General features: G+C 40.2%; 1 protein-coding gene across 2 annotated transcripts in view; it reads right to left on the bottom strand.

The window, feature by feature from the left end:
- Positions 1–20,566, bottom strand: part of LOC119740956 (diacylglycerol lipase-alpha-like) — a 43,989-nt gene that overhangs the window by 11,271 nt on the left and 12,152 nt on the right. The window contains exons 2-8 of one of the 2 annotated variants that reach the window (XM_038216472.1): positions 13,235–13,443; positions 8,501–8,602; positions 7,752–7,914; positions 6,754–6,838; positions 5,888–6,100; positions 4,418–4,542; positions 3,167–3,704 (exon numbers count right to left, since the gene is read on the bottom strand). In XM_038216472.1, coding sequence (XP_038072400.1) covers positions 3,167–3,704; positions 4,418–4,542; positions 5,888–6,100; positions 6,754–6,838; positions 7,752–7,914; positions 8,501–8,602; positions 13,235–13,443 — 1,435 coding nt within the window. The remainder of the gene's footprint in view (positions 1–3,166; positions 3,705–4,417; positions 4,543–5,887; positions 6,101–6,753; positions 6,839–7,751; positions 7,915–8,500; positions 8,603–13,234; positions 13,444–20,566) is intronic. The other variant, XM_038216473.1, reaches the window with a different exon arrangement.

Raw genomic sequence — 20,566 nt, 5'->3', positions numbered from 1 at the left:
TTCCAGAAATAAACCAGGCTGTATTTGTTTTACTACACCGCATAAATACTTAGTAGCCTCACTGTCTTGTTAGTAGCCTTACTGCCTTGTCGATAACTGCCTTCCTAGAGTTTGCATATTTATTCAGCACAATTAAAAGTCTTGGTCACAGGCCATGAAATAGTCTCATGCCAACACTCTTTAAACTGTTTTTTTTACTGCAGTAGTAACAAGGATTACAACAACAGACTGGTTCCGTAAAGATTACATGCCATAGACTACATGTCTACGAGGTGGGTTCCAGAGGGAATTTTTGGTGCTACCAGAAAAACTACCGCACGGCAGCGAGCTGGATACTCACCGGGATGACGTCACCTGGGCGCGTATCATTTTTACTTCCCGGACGCGTGGCGGAATCGGCCAATGACGCGCTCCAATTTGATCATGAATATTTATGAGGTGTAGTAAGTGATGTTGCTTAACCTTTCAAACAGAAAGGGTACTGAACTATCACAACAAGGCATTTGCCCACCATTTCTCTCAAAACAATACTAAAACTAACTATTTAACTAGAGTCTACACTATACACACAGAGTACGATGACATTCGATGAAGGTCTGAGAACAGGACGCACATTCCATGCCCAACAGCCATGCAAACACCATGTGCAATAAAAAGCAAAGCAAAATCTTCAAACTCTCATGCCATGCGACTAAAGTAAATGCAAGCTACTGTTATCACATGCACTAGCGGCAAGAACGTACCAGAAAGGGGGAAAGAGCATGCAAAAATGAAAGAACCAAGGTTTCAAAGAAATACCAGTAAGGAATGTAAAAAAAAAAAAGGAAAGCACATAACAGAAAGAGCATCAACACTAAGCAGGGGATCCTGTTACAAAGCTCTTATCTTATACCCTGGTAGTATACTCAATGTTTACAATATTGCATTATTCACATATGCAATACCTACATTTGTATTTTGTTAAATTCGACTTCTAAAGCGACCATGTCCTTTTGATACAGTGCTTCACTTATTTGTCACTGTATATTTTTCATAGCTGTAACACTCGGTCCACAATACGCTGCCAATTGTTCAATGATAATTTTAACACCGCAGCTTGCAATTTCATGTACACAGTGCCAATAGAAGTGACCGAAACCATACAGACGTGGCCAGGGTGGCCCCTGGCCTATAAAGCTTGAGAGGGGTGATGAAAAGAGTCACATTAAATCCCTATATTGGATGTGGAGGGATACAAAGGGTGAACGTTGCCCTTTCCATGAATTCCGTGTAGCCTATATCAACTACCGTACAAGGGGTTATGTAAGCTATGTACCTGTAAATGTATCTTACATTTGCAACAATGGTGTTTTTGATGGAGTTTATATTTCACTCATTTTGGTGAATCAAGGTTTGCAGCGGGGACTTGAATGATTTTCAGTTAATCCTTTTAGTTACCACTACACTCAAAATGGAATGCCTGCAGTGGCCACAGGCAGCTGGCGTAATCAACATCAGCACTATACACCGAAGAAAAGTGCCACCACAGAATCCAACAAACCATGACAGATAGAGATACCCGGTAAACACTGATGTTTTGCTTAAGTCTGTTTTTACTTGCACGATATATGTTTACTGCCCCCCCTTCCCCCCCCCCCCAAAAAAAGTTCAAGACTTTCTTGTAATTACAGATTTTTTTGCACTGTGCAGTTTTTTTTAATCCAATGATTTATAAAATATTTTAATGAGCACATTTTGAACCGCACAGTAAAAAAACCCCTAATTTTCAAGTTGTTTATTTCATAACTGTTTAGAGATAATGTGGCTGGTAGTATAGCAAAAAAATATTCACTAATTAAAATAAAGAGATTCTGGAAATGTTATAGACCCAGATTAGCTGCAGATCAACTGAATTACAATCCACCGGACCTGACGTCCCCTGACAAAAATAATCAATGACTTGGACAAACGTCTGGCCCTTGTGTAAAGTGGGTCGATAATAAGTCACTCATCCCAGCCCTGTTTTTGCTGTTCTGGACTGTCGGTAACTGAATCTGCTGCCCGCTATTGCCTTGGGGAGTGCCCTGAGTGGGGCTTGCGCTGCAGTGACCGAGATCAAATCAGCGGTCAGACCGACTATGGATTTTTAGATGCCTGATAACATCTTCAATTGCATCGGCGTTGTAAATCAGATACTTGTCACATTGTTCAAAAATTTCTGCAAGTAAATTTCTCTTGAAGAGGGTATTCTTCAGATCATGTTGATCTGTGCGTGCCATAGAGCTATATTAAATTACTAGAGCACTAACTCGATGTACAAAGTAATGCCTGATGGGCGCATCCATGTTTGTGCACAAACCTATGGAAAATTCGAAATTTTGTACGGCTTTTGTCTGGCTATTTGCATATCTGTGTTTGTATTCCATACCGGTGCGTCATCAAAGCCGATACGCCCAAAACTGAAACGCATGATCAGCAAATGAGCGTTTCATTTTGCTCTACGCAAACAGCGCAACGTCGCTGCAGAAGCTTTTCGCTGTGACGTTTTTTTTTAACCGTCATGTCGCGCTTAAGCTGTTTGCGTTAAGTACTTGCGCGTTGCATTTAGAGTACACTTTTAAAATTCAATCCATATATTTTGATTGTGTTCTACAAACACTTGCATAAATTCAAAATGTCTCCACGCGCAAGAATGAAGAGTTAGCGCTGTAGTAATTTAATGTAGCTCTATGATGCGTGCACAGAAGATACTTCTTAGCATGACTATCCTGTTGATAAAGGGAAATTCTATGAGATTTTTGGGGACGGAATGATGAATGTGTCCTTTTTGCATAGATTGCTAAAACAAAATATGCCAGTCACATGCATAAATCAAATATCTGACAGCAAAGCAGAACTGGCCACATTTTTAAACTCAATATAGGCACAAACAAATAAATTCACTAAAAAAAATAATAAACCTTGCAAGGTACATGTACATCAACTGCACATTATGGCACTGCACATGTATAGATCTAACGATAAACACAACTTACTTCGCATTCTTGATGAAGTCTTACGATTCTGATAAAATAAAATTTATTAATAAAATCTGAACTCTTCCTAAAAAAAACCCTGCAAATGAGTGATTACTAAGCAATTTGTGCCATATTTGTTCTGCTTTTCCAGGTGAAAAGGGGACCCATACCGTGGCAGGCGATTCCACATTCTCAGCACTGTTGGTGGCAGATGAATGCTGGGGAGGGGAACAATTTGGGGATCGGGGCAGGCACAGACACGCCATGCATGATGGGAATGACGAGCGTGTGCAGTCCCTGCAACAGCGCCCTCGCTTGCTGGCTCTCCCACCACCACCTCCTCCTCCTCTTTCTCCTCTGGCTCCGCCTTCTCGGAGGCATCGCTCGTCCATCTCCTCTTGGAATGTCAGGCTGGTTTCCAGGCATATCCCCGATTCGTTAGTCATGGTCCCTCCTTTGGACCCCCTCTTGTTTTCCTCAGTGGCAGTGGCCCCCACAAGGGTCAACCCTTCCGTATCTAGGCCAAACTCCGTACTGATGTTGTGGGGATTGTCGCGGAGGCGCGTACTAACCGCTGAGTGGAATGTTGCGTAGACCACGTCGGCGTCCTCTAGCCCGCTGAGTTTCTTGAGGGCCCTGAAGTTGCATCCGCAGCAGTTGTCGTCCGATAGGTCCAGATACTCAAATCTGTCTTTAGATCGGCAACACCTTGATAATAGTAATAAAAAACAATAATAATACGAAGGGTTGATTACTCTTGACATAAAAACTAAAAAAAATGCTAAGTCGAATGACGAATGCCTTCAACAGACCCTTCCTGCCTGTCCATCAAACAGTGCGCACTGACCAATACAATTGAGACTTTGAGTCAGGTGATCATGCTTGCTCAGTCAAAAGCGATCACAAACACAGTGAGAAATGTACACAAACCAAAGGTGGGCGGGGCTTATGGCCAAATCTGGAAAAGTCCGTTGCGAACTATAGGTACTCCTTACTTAAGCCAATCACAGCCCACAGCAGATTAAAGTCAATTGGCACGAAACACTCTCTACTTCTATGAGGAAATGCGATCACATGACCCAGTTTGCTTGCCTACACTTACATGTAGAATGTCTCTGAAATAAAGTTGCCACTTATTACTTTGTCACTTACCCAAATTTTATCTGGTCAACATTTCAAAATGATGGTAAAGGTTTTAAATATTAACACAGAATACACCTTAATTCACATAACGGACTGCTCCAGATTTGGCCTAAAGCCCTGCCAATCTTTGGTCACCTGATCAAAAGTCAGGATCTAATTGGTCAAATGTGCACAATTTGATGGACAGATTGGGTGAAGTTGCAGGATTAGGAAACAAATTTGGCTAACCCATGCAATGAGGGCATATATCTGAGAATTAGAATAGCCAGCTGACTCACGAGCATCGTCCAATGAGATGACAGCATCCTCTGGCTGGATGGAACATGGCGTAGACCGGCCAGCCGTACGCTGCGGCTGCATACTTGTAGTAATAAATCAAATCCTCAAATTCCTGACATTCATCCTGCAGATGAAGAAAATGAAACATGCCAAAAAATATTTTGGTGACAGGATTTTTTTTTTTTTTTTTTTTTTTTAAATCTGATGAATACACTGATGAACAGTAATTCGCCTGAGTCATACCAGTCAAACCTTTTGACGGAACTCAACAAACTTTGGCCCATTATTTAGCCTGATGCCAATTGGGTCCATAAACAGTTATTCTGCAATTGTTTCAATGCTTGGTTTTAATCGTATATAGACAGTTCAGGAACATCTTCGAATGTCTACCGACCTTGTAGCAAGTTTCATGGCTACAATTTGCTACAAATGAAATCTGTAACCATATATTATACAGAAAAAAAAAACTACAAGAAATGAGTAAGAAAAAAAAAATAATTGCATTCCCAAACTTCAGAAAATGCTGATAACTTTTACAAATGTTAGATGTTCCAGAATTTACAAATTTATACATGGTTTGAGAAGTGCGGAACTACTAGTACCAAGGTGTCGGCTGGTTTGACAAAAGGTGGGAGGTTGTCAAATTAATCCAACACCTTAGTGTGTAATTATAGATCAGCTGTCATGAAGGTTTTACTAAGGTATCTCCAGCAACGCGATTAAGCATTCAAAGTTGTTGCATAAACGGTAGTTAAAGGTAATATACAACATTTGCAAACATTAAAAAACAAAACTACCAAATTATTATAAAATACCATACAGAACTGTAAGAGAATAATAGTCACAAGCATCCTGTGAAATCATGGCACCTGGTGTGCTGTCATTTTTAAGTAAAAGATTTTTTCGTATCAATTTCTAACGATGGTTAGCCGACCATCGTTGGAAAGTAAACCGACTTTTTCAAATACTGCAGCCAATTTACCCAATTAAGTTAGTCCACATTTTGCTTGCAATTGGTTACACCACCTGTGAACGGGTGCAAGCCAGCTAGTCTGGTTCCCTGACCTGATAAATATATAAATTGCTCCATTTCGTCTGAAGTCGGGGTCAGGGAACCAGAGTTCAAGAACAGCATTTTTTTCTTGTTTTTTTTTTTCACAGCATCTACACGTATGAACACAAAACTTTACACAGGTCAGTGTAACAATATTTGCTATAAAATATTATTCCCCAAATCCATTCATTTCTGAAAATTATAGCAAAAAAAATGTTGTTTATTACCTTTAAGAGTCTAGGACTACTCGGAGCTATGGGATTCTACCCTGGTGCTACAGACAATGATATACCTGCGAAGCTTCTTTTACATCCAATTTGCATTGCTCGACATCAAGTAAGTAAAGAAGCATGTTTGCCCCATAAATATGCACGAGGTGTAATAATATCTACAATGGTGTCGTCTTTCAGCTTACATGGTTGCTGAAGTCCGCAAACTTAGTGTCTGCCGTGATGGGCACTCCAGACAGAAACTTGAGGACGTTGTTGTTAGGGTTCTGCTCCATGGATCGACGACTCTGCTTCTGTTCCTCTCTGAGGAGCATCAGGCCCGCCACGATGTCCGACGGAACGATGTCCAAGTCGCGGAAGAAATCTGAGAAGAGGAGTGCTATCTCTGCAAAGGCACTCTGGGAAAATACATGTTTGGTGTTGGTAATTTTTTTGCAAAAATTTCTGTAAAATATTTGTGATTGTCTTGAGGAAAGAAAGCTACATGCATTTAAAATTACAGATAAAAAGACAAAAGTTCAAGAAAGTTCTCTTCTGACTTCTTCTTTGATTTTGTTTTTGTTTTTCACCACTAAATGTAAAGGGCTACAAAATTAATAATAATAATAATAATACTTATAATAATAATAATGTGTTTTTTATACAGCACACGTATCCACCAATATTTGTGCTGAAGGCGCTACATCATTATTACCCCTGCTCATTGGGCCAATGAAATAATGAAAGACTATCTCAGCTCCCTGGGGAGTTTACAGCTCTGACGCTGCCATTTCGGCGCAAAGCAGCTAAAATCAATCACTATAACCATCTCTACCCCCTCAGGTAACCATTTACTCCTGGGTGGAGAGAAGCAATGAGTGACAAATAAGGAGCAAAGTTTGGCACAAAAATTGCTTACCCCCAACAGTGAACAGTGCAGTAGAGATCTGAAAACACCCACAAGGGACACATAACAGATCCTGTTCAATGAAGAACCACTTGGTTTATATTTGAAAGTACTAACACATTTTCCTTCCCAAATTCGCAAATAATATTCATGTATGGACTCTACCTCCTGAGGTTCCTCTGCTTGTATACAGCAACAATAACGGCGGAAACGTTTCTCCCATTTCCGTTCATACAAGGCTCTTGTTTTTCTGGAGGGAAAAAAATGGGGAAAAAAGAATGTGATATCTTGCAAAAAATATCATTGTTGGAACTTATGTAACAATAAAATGTGGAATGCAATGTGAAGCAGAAAGGGTTTGTGACAAAAGCTTCCTTCAATGGAAAGAAGTTTGCTAGAAGGTAATCATAAATATTCAACACATTTTTGAAATCTTCCCTTTCAATAAAACACTGTATCTCATAACGAACCTGAAGCAACTTTTCCATTCTGTGATGGAGAGAAATTATTCAACCAATATATAAATAATCCCTGCTTACTGTAGCAGAAAATTCCATGCTGTTCGCAATTTTATGGAGGAATTTTGGCTTATGCTCATGCGTACATGTACATTCTGTGCTTACAGGGTTAGCACTGATTTCTTTGCTGGCGCTGTGTAAGCACGAATCCGAGATAGTAAGCGCAGAATTCCGGGGAAAGCAGAGCCACGAAACTGAGCCCTGGTATTTTTAATGGCAAGCTTCCCAAGTCTGCAAAAATAAAACACTGTACAACAATCCAATGGGGGGAGTGTGTGGCCTAGTGGTTAGGTTTCGTGACTCATGATCAGAGGGTCCAGGGTTCGAATCCAGCCGCTGGCCATATATTGTGTCCTTGGGCAAGGCACTTCACCCCCACTTGCCCCTCTCCACCTTGGAGTATAAATGGGTACCGGCATTAGCTGGAGAGTAACCTGCGATGGACTGGCATCCCATTCAGGGGGAGTAGAAATATTCTCAGTCGTTTCATGCCAAGGAAACCGGAGATAAACACCGGCCTGATGTACTACAACAATCCAATACATTGCATGTACTTTGTATCAAGCTCTATGTACATGTAAGGTAAATGCGGTTGGCTGTAAAACCAGATTGTTTGGGTTTTGAGAGATTTGGATGCAAATTTACATTTGTCGTTCTCTGTTTCTTTCCACTCTACTGGCTGAGCGGCGCATTGCACACTGTTTCTCGGTCCGTTTGAGTTGGACGAAGCTTCGACCCGCCGAGTCGTAAAGGCACCATGTTCTTGCAAGGATCAGGATAAATAAGAGGAGATTGTAGACTACTATACCTGAGAGGGGGAAAAAAAGAAGTACTGATTTTGTAATCAGGTGATATCTGAATTGCATTAATATGTTGCTTCCAGATAGTGGTGGGAGAACTCAGAGATTTCAAAATTTGGTTTTTCCTAATTTTATTTTTGGACCAAAATTTCACCGGAAGTTCCCATCCAGCTCACAGTCATGCCAACTAAAAGTGATGAGTAAGGTGCCGCATGAAATGCCCTCCCAATGACTGGGTATATAATGCAGGATTCAATGACCACTCCAGAGGTACAATGTTGAAAAAATAAATGGGAACTCTCTGATAAGTCGAATGGGCAGGTTATTCATTTATCAAGAAGACCACAAGCGAGTGAATGCAGTTACAATCAGAGACCATGGAGCAAATTGGTGGATGTTCCTGTTGTTCTCTTTAGCCTGTGTCACAAAAAATGGTGGCTTAATTTTTTTTAAGGTTGGTTTCGAATATCCGGTTTCCAAAATTGAAACCGAATAGTGGAAATAAAACAGAATTTGTAAAAATCCGGATAAATTAAATCCCATCACTACTTCCCAAGACTTTGTCACGTGCCAATCTCTCTGAAGAAATCTTACCTAGTACTGAGTTTTTGATGGCCAAGACTTGACACTGAGAATACCATCGAGCTAACCACACAATGCCGAGAATTATCCAGATGAAGCAGAGAAGGAGTAGCACTGTGAATGAAATGACAGAAAAACACAAAATCTTTAAAGGGAATATACATCATTTGCTTTTGCTGTAATTTTCAGAAATGGATGGAATTGGGGGGTTGGAAATATATAGCAAATATAGTTACACTGACTTTTTGAGGTTTTGGGTTCGAAAATGCTATAAAAACCAAGAAAAACAATTATTTTCCTGTAGTCTGGTTCCCTGACTCCATTTAAGAAGAAACAGAGCAGTTTACATATTTTGGGGAATTGTAAGGTCAGGGAACCAGTCTAGCTGGCTTGTACCCGTTCATAGGTGTGTAATCGATTGCAAACAAGTGCGATGGTCAGCTGGGGCCAGTATTTGAAAAAAAGCCAGTTTTTTCCAACGCTGATCGGCCGATCAGCGTTGGAAATTGATACAAAAATACCACTTTTCTTGAAAATGACAGTATACCAGGTGCCATGATTTTACAGGATGCTTTACACCGCATTCACTAACAGTCCAGCAAGGTATTTCAAAATGATTTGGTAGTTTTATTTTTTGATGTTTGCAAATGTTGTATTTTCCCTTTAAGCTTTCAGGCCAGTAATTGGTTGAAATGACAGGTACAAGTTAAAGACTTTAGATCTGTATGGTGTCTGTAACACATGCTTTGAAGGTGGAAGGTTGTGTTCAATTTTCTTGTTGTACGTTCATGAATTTGATTTAATTTTATCAATGGTTCTAAAATAAATGTGCCTAAAACAACATCAAAAATGTTGAAATTTGGTTCAGAAATAGCAATGAGTATTTCTTCAACAGAAATCTGGTTATTAATAAAACAAATACAGGCTGCCTGTCAATGATTATCCCAAAACAAACATTTTCCAGCTGTCACTAAAACGGTAATTCTGGCCTGTTCTTTATAATGTAAATCAGTCATTACAAATGTATACATGTACTTTGAACAAAAAAAAGTGGACAGTTTATAGAATAGAATTAGTGTCATTTTTTTTGTGTCAATAGGAATAATATTAATGGAAACACGTATGTGCATGTACAATTGCTTTAGAAAACGAAATTAGCATGTACCGTAACTAATCAATCGTACATACACACAACAGCTGGTCAAATGATACAATAATTTTATTTTCGCTAGCAGCACAAAGGCAAAAGTCCCCATACTAGTCTTGGTGCAGGAGTACATGTAGTTCACGACAGACGGCACCGCAGCAGCAGCATTCATGTTGATCCCACGTTCCCATTCATGAACCTGACTCAGTCGAAGAAACGCATGCAAAGAACGTCTTGGGAATTTCGCATTGCAACGGGGCACGACAGCAGCACATGTGCCTTGGTGGAGACTAAAGAGCTGTTCCAAAAACCATTTGTCAGGCGACGTACCGCAGACACGCAATCGATGACACTAAGCGCCAACTGGTTGACTGTACAGTTCGGTTGAATCATGGCCACTTCCAAATTGATGAAGAGCTCTGATTTTTAGCTCTCCAAGGCCCAGTTTCTTTGCTGCCAAATTGACTGCTCCGTCCACGCTGTTGATATTTTTTATCCAACAGGTGGAGTGCTGTGGCCTCGTGGTTAAGGGCACTGGATTTGTGGTCTGCGGGTAAAGCTGCAGGTTGTGGGTTCGAGTCCAGCCCGGGGTCATGGTGCGTGTGCCCTTGGGCAAGGCACTTTGTCACTCATTGCTTCTTTCCACCCAGGAGTAAATGGGTACCTGTGAGGGCAGAGATGGTTATTGTGATTGAATTAGCTTCCTTGTGCCTAACAGGCTGCATCGAGCTGTATACTCCCCAGTGAGCTGAGATGGTATATGGAATGTTCAGGGGTAATAATAATGTAAAGCGCTTTGATCTTTGTTAAAAGCGCTATATAAGAACCTGTTATTATTATTATTATTTTAAGGCATATAGGCCCGCTTGCAAGCTGCAGCGCGTACAGAAACCAGACATGCTTACGTCACGCAAGCATGCAAATGCACACACAATTCCTGAGCAGAGATGCGAAATTCCCAAGAAGTTCTTTGCGGACTGTTGGCGTGTGTGTTAAGGGCGCCCTCTTCAGTGAATCGCTGCACAGTCCAATAGCCCGCGTGCGCTAAAACAGCGCACCACTGAGGACGTCTTGAAAGCAAGATATCCTCATACACGTATGAAAACCTGTACATGCAGCTCTAGTAAGCTAAGCCTGAAGGCTGAGAATAAATCTCACGTCCCCAGACAGTCGTTATATGCCACACATCCCTGCCCCAATTCCTAGGCTTCAGACCACGGAACCATCTCTCACACTCTCTCAGGAGTGTGCATCCATTGCAAGCTTATAATCCGATTGTGTCTATTAGTCTGTCATCCATGTTACGGTAGCTGATGACAGGCCTAAAGCTATGATCTAGCTGTACATGCCTAATATCTTTGATGTCCTTTTTTGTGTGTTTTTTTTGGGGGGGGGTGGGAGGGTTGACCAAATTGTGTTTATCTCGTCAGCCATGTTCGGTGATGAGAGACTAAGAGGTATTATGTCTGTATTACAATGTACATGTAGTATTAAGAGCAGCCTGCAGGACTATTAGGAGAGCAATCATGTAGATCAGTTATTTTTCCAAAGCGTAAGGGGTACATGGAGTGCGCTTATCCTGTATACCGGTAGCTTCTCAAGGATGTTCACTGACAACAGACTCAAAATGTTTCTAATTCCAACCCAGAGGCTACAAAATACAATGCCATTTTTTTAATGAATGAGAGTGCTGCATCAATGAATCTAAACCCGCCCTCAGGTTGACCTTGCGACAACGCAGATCAGTTGGTGACTGACTTTTCAAGATCAAGCTGCGTCTGAGCTACAAACGTAGGGGAACATTTCAGTCGCCAATTTTTTGCAACCTGACTGTAACTGCGACCACATCAGTAATCATTGGCATTAGTTGGCGCTAAAAAAAAAATTCAACAGTCGCAAGAGTAGAAAAATTTCAACTTCTGCGCCACGATGAAACGTGTTCCTGATCAGCGTGAATCATTCACAGTTGACCTGTGTGAAGTTATGACGTCGTGCGCGCATCCGGACCATCTTATGTTATTGTGAATCCTTGTCACATTGTGGGTGACATGAGCATGAGCATGATTGCGATTATCTGTGTCGAGATGCCGCTTATTCCACGATAATTCCGATGGTTCCGTCACGGCGCAAGCACAATGCAGGTCGACCTGAGGGTGACTTTACAAAAAACACAAAAGTACATGTAGGTCATTTAGACCACATTTACAATCTCTCATTTTTAAAAGTGAAGTAAATTTACTATAATAGTTCAACTGTTTGTACCCAGAAAACAGCATCGTTACAATAAGAAAGGAATGCCTTTGTCACAGTTCATTTAAATAGCTTGTGACTTGACTTGAGATGGACTTGGGTGACGACTTTCGTCCTTCACCATGACGTCGACTAAAATACTGGTACGTGGGCTACGTGCACAGCATCCAATTGGTTTGAACAGTCCACCGGAATAAAATGGTTCACACCACGCAATTTTGCAGTCTCCTGCACTGAGGGTTTTTGTAAGCAAAATTGCATACATGTACATGTAGGTCCAGCAGATTCGGGAGATAAATCTTTCCATTATTCCACACAAGAAAATGGGTCAGATAATCAACCACCGTGTTGTGCTGTTCATGTACATGTAGGTCTACGAGTTACCATGGATTCCAAGCATCGTGAAATTCGCAACTTAATCAGCCAGAGTGAAGTTTATCATGTGATGGCAGATCACTTGTTATGAGAACTGACATTTATGATGCGATGTGTAACAGACATTTATGACGCACAATAAAGGCAATATACATGCATTTCCATATATCCAGTTTCATGTTGCGGGATTACAATGACCATGTTCATGCTGATCTTGGCCTGCAGAAAATTTATAGAGTCATGGTGTAACGCACTAAAATTAATTAGTTCATTTCAAATTATACTGGTAGCATGTGGACAATTAATACCAGTACCCGGGTACGTATTCATTAGTGATTCTACAAATGTAGAATGTAGAGCAATTATCAAATTATGATTTTATGTCATATTTCTTTTTATATGTTTGTGTCTATGTATATATAATTAATGTCAGCTTGATGGGTAAAGTATGGTTCTAAATATCAAGAACAAAACGGTTTGACATGTTCACCATTAGCATATAGTACTCAGGTAGTTTTGGGAGCTACAGGAAGTAATACTAGGCAGGACAGTTTGGGGAGGTACAGGCAGTGGCATAAGCAGGATTTTTGTTCAGTGAGAGGACGGGGGAGGGGCTCCAGAAATTTATGGGGGGAACCAAGGGCAGATCCACAACAAAACCTGTCCTAATTTTTAGGAGGCCGACTGGCCATACTGAGGCAGACTTGGGACTATTACATGTACAAAGGCTTTTTCACACTATCGCCTCGCTACTCATGTTGAAATCAACGTGCGTCCACCGTGAGCAGAACCTGATCCATTCAAACAGGTAGGGGTCGGCAAGGCATACTGTTCACACTTACACCAGTTTGCACATCGATCAGCTGTAGCTTTTGGATTTTCGCTCGTCTGAAAGGGTTCCCCAAAATCTTGGATTTCGGCCCGGGTCAACACAGAGATTTTGGATAGTGTGACGGGTCTGAAGTCAAGCCTACCTGTTCGACCGTACAGCAAGTACTGCATGGAGGATCGTGGCCGAGCGTAGAATATCGTCCCCCGCATGCTGACGAAGACGATCAGTCCCTCCACGACCAGACATGCCGTCAAGATGACCACGTAGCCTAAAATGTAATGACGAAGGCTGGAGGAACAAGCCTCGGTGTGTGGCTGGTAAACGGCTAGGATGATGGACAGGGCTATCAGCCTGAATAAAGAGAACAGAAATGAGAATTTGGAAATTTAATTCAAAAAATGCCAAAAATGGCAAACAATGTGTAACATTTACGGTACTTTAAAACAGGCATTGTACAGAGGCTCCAGAGGATACATGGACATCAAAAATTTACAGATCATTTTCCATATTTTTGTGAAAAAAATTCTACCTTAATTGTATTCTGAGTTCATATGACAGTTCAAAATTTGTGTATAATTTCACCTTCTGGACAACTAGTAGGAAGGAATATACAACCTTTCAGCAGACATTTTTGTTTGTTTAACTTTATATTTTCATTTTACTCGTGATGCTATGTGTCAAACTTTTAATCTTTGAGTACAGAAATTTCCTACCGGGTTTTGCTACAATTCGGAAGCCCCAGGTTGGTATATTTTTAGTAGTCTTTTGTAGCGTAACAATTAGCTTATTTGAAGTATGGCGGACACAATAGGAGGGGTTATTTGAGTAAATACAAGAGTTTTCCCAACCAAATAGTGCCCTCCCATCGTGTCTGTCATACTTCAAATAGGCTAATAACTGGAGATAGGCTAAGAAAATAGAGAAGACATTTGTATGATGCCTTGAATAAAGCAACCGCGCCGAGGACAGATTCTGTTATGTAAATTTAGTGACAATGAATATACAAAGAGTCTAAACATGCGTATCACAGAGGAACAATGAACTGTCCCCAGCGAGGGCGCTCTATGCAAGGGGTCTGTTCCCAACGCCTCCATTAACCACAAAAGGAAAATTTCCTATGGTTTTTGCAATAATGAAGCCACCTATCAATACCGTCACTGAATATCCTTTGCTTGGTGTGAAATGGCACACTTGACAATGAAGCCTCATACCTCAAGAACTGCCTCCATTAATTTCCGCCACTTGAATAACCATCACTCATTGCACATGAGTCATCGTTCGCCATAATTACAAATTCATCGTGGCCCATTTGTTGATGAATGTTAGTTGTATATATCCCTTCGGCTAATTTCTAGTACAAGGGCCCATTGTCTTGAACAGCCTTGCTATCAACTTGCCTATTGTTTATAGCCTAAATAACACATGGTCAATTAAATGTGTTACACAGTTATACAAGCAAAAGAAGCACATACAATGTACATGTAGACAGTACATGTACACAGCTGCAGGGCCCAATTTCATAGAGCTGCTTAAGCAGAAAATTTGCTTAAGCATGAAAAAACATTGCTTAGTAAAATTAGGTTACTGGCCAAAACTCCATGTGATGTACATTGCTTGTGACTGGTATTTAGCTGTTGTTTACATGTACTAACAATCATAACAATCGCATGGAGTTTTGGCCGGTAATCTGATTTTATTAAGCAAGACGTTTTTGTGCTTAAGCAAATTTTGTGCTTAAGCAGCTCTATGAAATTGGCCCCAGGTCTGCAATTCTAGTTGGTGGATTTATAAACAAGCGACTAATGATAATACTTTAGTGAATATCTTATTGCTGTGGCCATACCGGTACATGCACCTTTTCCCCTAAACCTGCACGTGAATGGTGCCCATCACAAAACAATGAATGTTTTATTATTGTCCAGTCCAATAGTTACATGCTGGGACAAGACTAAATACTTAAGTTCACACAAATGTTTTCAGCAATGTACTTCCAGTTCCACTTACCTATTTGTATTAAACTTATAAACACATCACGAAATCTCACAGTAAATGTTCTGGTAATTCTGATTTAAAGGTAATAAACCACATTTGCTGTTATTTTCAGAAATGTATGGATTTTGGGGTTATTATTTTATAGCAAATATTGTTACACTGATGACGTGTTTAAAGTTTTGTGTTCATAGATGCTGTACAAAAACAAGGCAATGCTGTTCTTGTAGCCTGGTTCTCTGACCCTACTTCAGACGAAACTGAGCAAGTTGTAGACGTCGGGGAATTGTCAGGTCAGGAAACCAGACTAGCTGGCTTGCACCCATTCACAGATGTGTAACCGTGTGTTGACTAGCTAAATTTGGAAAGTTGGGGGCAGTATTTGGGAAAAAAGTCGGTATTTTTTTCCAACAATCGGCCGACCATCATTGGAAATTTATACAAAAATTCCACTTTTCTTGAAAATGACAGCCCACCAGGTACTACAGAGTATGATTTCACAGGATGCTTGAGACTATTATTCACTTACAGTGAAGTAAGGTGTTTCAGAATAATTTGGTAGTTTTGCTTTTTGATGTTTGCAAATGTTGTACATATTACCTTTAAAACCCTAACTGCCCTGAATCCTTCAAAATCCTCTTTGCAAAAGTGGAGAAATTTGGAGTATTGAGATTACATAGCAAAAGTGCGTTACTGATTTCGTAGGATACACTTTGTCAAGGTCTTGGGTCGGACCTTACAAAATGTATGTTGTTTTTTGCTCAACCATGCATAAATATAGGCCTGGATTATGCTTGAAATCCTCCGTACTGCTCCAGGATGTCACTGGCCAAACCTCAACATCTTGACAGTCACTGCCGCAGGATTTTGCAGGATTCAGGCAGTGCATGGTCACCCCTCCATGGACCATATTCAAGAAATAATGGAGGAATTTGCAGGATTGAGGCTATGTGCTATTTTTCCATGAGGCCAATTGGAGGATTTTGCAGGATTGAGGCTACATCCTAGCAAAAAGGCCTAGGGAGTTAGGGATCTTATAATTATAATACTTGTGACCATGTACAATGCATGGTCAGAGAGCAAATGTGCATCTCCTATGCACGTACACGACTTCCAACGATTACAGCTACACTGAAAACAAGTGCATATCAAGTACGCTGTCTTGTTTTGCCTCCCCCAGGGGCAACGGAATGGATGACATTTTACACAAACAGTGAAATGTAATGCCTCGTCTATTATGGGATCTCCATTTCAGCTGCTCACAAAAGCTTCTGTGTGTTTGTTTGTGCGCCTCTCTATTTGGTTTCGGGAAAATCACGGCCGCTAATTCAAATTATTGATTCTGTAGCAGATGGGCTTTATCATGCAATCATGTATGCATGGAATAATTTGTATCATTTTGTTTTCTTTCCTACCATGTGTCAAATAAAATTGTAGTCATTTTCAAAATTAAGAATGCGACTTTGCGTTTAATTTTGTAAACGTTTAGCAAATATTTTCAGAAACGTTTAAACGTTTTGCAATTCACAAAGGCTGACGCATGCTAATTATGTCTGCAGACCGGTGTGATTGACATGATGTAGCAACAATGGCAGTCACTGAAAAAGTAAAAGCTTAACTATGACGCCCTGAATGTACATTGTAATGAAGTATTGAGGTACTTCAAAGGTTTTGTAAATAAAATAGGGCTGAAAAACATTGGTGATTATTTGTGCTGTGTAAGTTTTATGTCAAATAAATGAAAGACGTGAATGGTGAACGTACAAAAGTGTACCGGTAGGTCCCTCTTTTATAACTTGGGTTTCGTTGAAAAGTTTTTGGAAAAATTGTAAAACAGATTTAGAATTGTTTTCGTTGCAACATAATAACTTTGTAAACATCACATCATTATTCAAAATGCAACCTCACGTTATTTAAAAATATCATTTTCGGAAGAATGTCTTAAGTACATGTATGTGTTTGTTATATTGCAAATGGTGAATATAGTTTTACATGCATACAATGTATATATGTACAGGTACAGTAGATCTGGAATAAATTTATTCTTTTATTTGTTTATTGTCTTTGAGACATTTCTTTGCTACACATTTTTTGTCATTAACAAAGTCCCAGTAATACATAAATCTTAACAATTACACTTTTATGGTACTAATTTCTTTAGAGAAAAGGAAGATTTTTCCTCTGTATTTATGACACCTAATTGTTTTGTAGAAATTGAAATAAAAGATAACTGACATTCATTTATAAAATGTAATTACAAGAAACTAGGAGTACATGAATTCAGTATTAGTATGGGATTTGAACCTCGGACCTCCGGATTACAATATTTGTGCACTGCAAGTGCCACCTCTTCCCCAGAGGTATTGAAGTCTCCCAGTAAGTTACATGTACAATGTAGTTTCTCTTTCTCTTCGTAATTTTTATCGGGAAAAAAAATGACAAATTATAACTCTCTGTGACAAAAATCAAGAAAAACACGCAAATATAGAATGACTCAGTAGCTGTAAATGGGAAACCTGACCCATCAGTGGCTCAATGCCGCTAGGTAAGCTTACACCCAACATTGCAGCATAAATCACGTTGATCACGCATAAATCGCACATCTTTGCGCATCCAATCCCATCCGAAACCCTCCCGAGTAAATTGGCCGGTTCTACTGAGTGATGCATTAGGTGTCTCTTGTATGATGTATACGGTTACCGGCTTTTATTACCGGAGGACACGCAAGCTTTTATTTTATTTTTTCGTCCTCGCGCGTCAGAGTAGTCCCCGGGATCCATTACTGTTGTTTGACCGGTAAACACCAACAGGGGAACCAGGGAAACAAATGCATATTGTGTCAGGTTCCTAAATGAACTCGTCGCAATTTGCCCGTGATTCATAGCCCATTTATCCTGGTACATAGATCAGTAATGCTAACTCTAGGAGTTGGGGGAGTTCCACTAATAGACTGCTAGCGTAATAAATTTCGGTCGTTTGGAGACAGGAGTCTGAACGGTACGTCCCAGAAAATAAATCTAAAGAAATCAACACGTACGTGAGCATGACTAGGAAATGGCGGGTCAGGGATAGACACTGATCACGTAATGTATGTGAGAAGCCAAGTAATTCCGCCAGAAAAAAAAGGAACCGCAGACCTGACGAGCTTTCAATCGTGGATCTGGAGCAGGCCAGCCAAGGGTTAGGGCACTTCTGGCTGGGTGCAAATCAAATTAGGCCGAATGTCAAGGGGTACTAGGACAAAGACCAGAGGAAAGAGAGGAAGAAACCTGCGTTTCCTGATTCTGCTATGTTCCAGGATTGGGAAGTACATGTAGGATCCTGAATATTTAAAGTGTGTTGTTTTTTTCCGGAAAATATCCTGTGTATCGAAAATCGAGTTTATTACAAACATGTACATATTATGCTAATAAACCACTGACTCGTTACTATCTGATGAAGTAGTTGTAGCTATGAAAGCTTACGCAAACGTTTATTTTTGTTTCATTTTAAGTGCTTCATGTACCTTACTTTTCCATGTGTTCTTGCCTGACTAACGTACCGGTACATGTATGTAATGTACATGTAGTGCAAAATAAATCATGCTCTAAAAACCATTTTATCAACCACTGACTTTTCATCTAGCCTCAGGTACGTTTTAATCTCCAAAATAAGATTCCAAATCAATATTTTACTTAGTTTCAATTTTTGTGTTATTGTTTACTATACAACACCTGAATAAATCCCCGTCATCTGATTGGTGAATTGTAGATCACGTGACATATTATTATTCGGTATAATGCACGGTGCGACCATGCGTTATATCCATGCGTTATACCGTTTCACTTTGCGCTTGTTCCATGACGCTGTATTTGCGTGCAAAATGCATGCTGGTGTGCGCGTTCAGCGTAGCGCGTATTGTTCCAAAGAGCCAACGCTACAGCGTTGGGTTCAAACATTTTTGTGAAGGGGTAGCTCAACATCTTTAAAATCAAAATAAATTGTAGTTTATAATTTACCAATCAAATGACGAGAATTTATTCAGGTGTTGTATAAAACAAATAACGAATGTTTTACGTTCATGCGATGGAAAGAATAATTTCATTCGGTGACAGATTGAATGTTCTATTCCACTCGGCTTCGCCTCGTGGAATAGAACATTCAATCTGTCACCGAATGAAATTATTCTTTCCATCGCACTCACAAACATTCGTTATTTGTATAATAAACCATTGTACCCAGCCTCTTGATGCCTTAAAACCCTATTTATGCCTTATTATTGCTGATTTAGTGAAATGACTTATAAGTGTTAATTTGTTTTGGAATTGAAACTTTTCCCTCTTTGGATAAATTTGTGAATTAATAAAAAAAAACCACACATATGGGTGGAAAAATGGTCCAGCCTCCCCTCTTCCCCTAAAAAAGGGACAGAAAAATGGGTTCTGGACATGCCCTTTGTTCCTATTTAAGATGGTGGCATCCTAATTCAAACAATATATAAATCTTCTAAATATGACAGCACATTTTACTTTCAAAACTCCCAATTGCTTGTGGCACTACACTCTCCTTGGAATCATTCTAGGTTTACACCATGCACCACTGCACAATCAACAAATCAGTCAAAGGATCATTTATCATTTTGTTTTTAGCAAAGTGACTGTAGAAAGTCAATCAAACACTTAGGGTCTTCTTATTATTCAACACCTGTCTTTTCCACCTGATGTCACTTTCGAGTAGGACAAATTCTGAGGTCGGTGTTTTATCGAAAGTGCCCGTCCTCTGCAAGGCAGACAGCCAGGTCAAGGGATGAGATTGGAATCCAGAGTAAGGCCAATTCAGACACTCTCCCGCGATTTATGAGGATGGTTTAACAGCAGCAGTGTCTTAGGATCAGCGGGAGAAATCTCCACACTGGCGCTCTCGCTCGGGAAGACATGAAGGAGACGGGGGAGAGAGAGAGAGGAGAGAATGACTGATGAAGAAATGTCTCCTCAGAGACAGCTGCCGTTATCGATCTCCGCAGGTCCGAAACCAACAGGGAAACGACCACAATCAAAATCCTGGCAAAATGGAGTCCATAGGTACATGTACTGTGCCCAGCAATAGTGGCTGGGCTCAAGCAGGGAGCGATGTGGGATATCTGGGTCACAAAACCCGGATCCCTAATAACAATGCGAGTGTCTGACTGGTGATGAACCTTCAACAGGCATTATTACAGAATGGACATGTTTAATAACAGTGTTTCAAATGTCACCCAGGCAATTACTATTTTAAAATGTACAGGACGAGTTTAAAAAAAATGAAGGGCAGATTGTCATGATTGTGTAGTTTCCTAAGAAAATAACTATCTACAGTGATTGGCAAAAAAGGCTTGCCTTCGCTATCACTTTTCAAGCTCTTTTACATTTTTAAGGTGTAACCTGACTTTTTTTCTTGGATCATCTCCCCATATATACTTCAACTTTATGTTAATTTGTGATGCACTTTATGCACGCAATACAGGTAT

The sequence above is a fragment of the Patiria miniata genome, unplaced genomic scaffold (assembly GCF_015706575.1).
Source record: "Patiria miniata isolate m_02_andy unplaced genomic scaffold, ASM1570657v1 HiC_scaffold_5, whole genome shotgun sequence".
Taxonomy (NCBI): domain Eukaryota; kingdom Metazoa; phylum Echinodermata; class Asteroidea; order Valvatida; family Asterinidae; genus Patiria; species Patiria miniata.
Note: the sequence above shows the minus strand (reverse complement) of the source record. Positions and strands in the feature narration are given on the sequence as shown.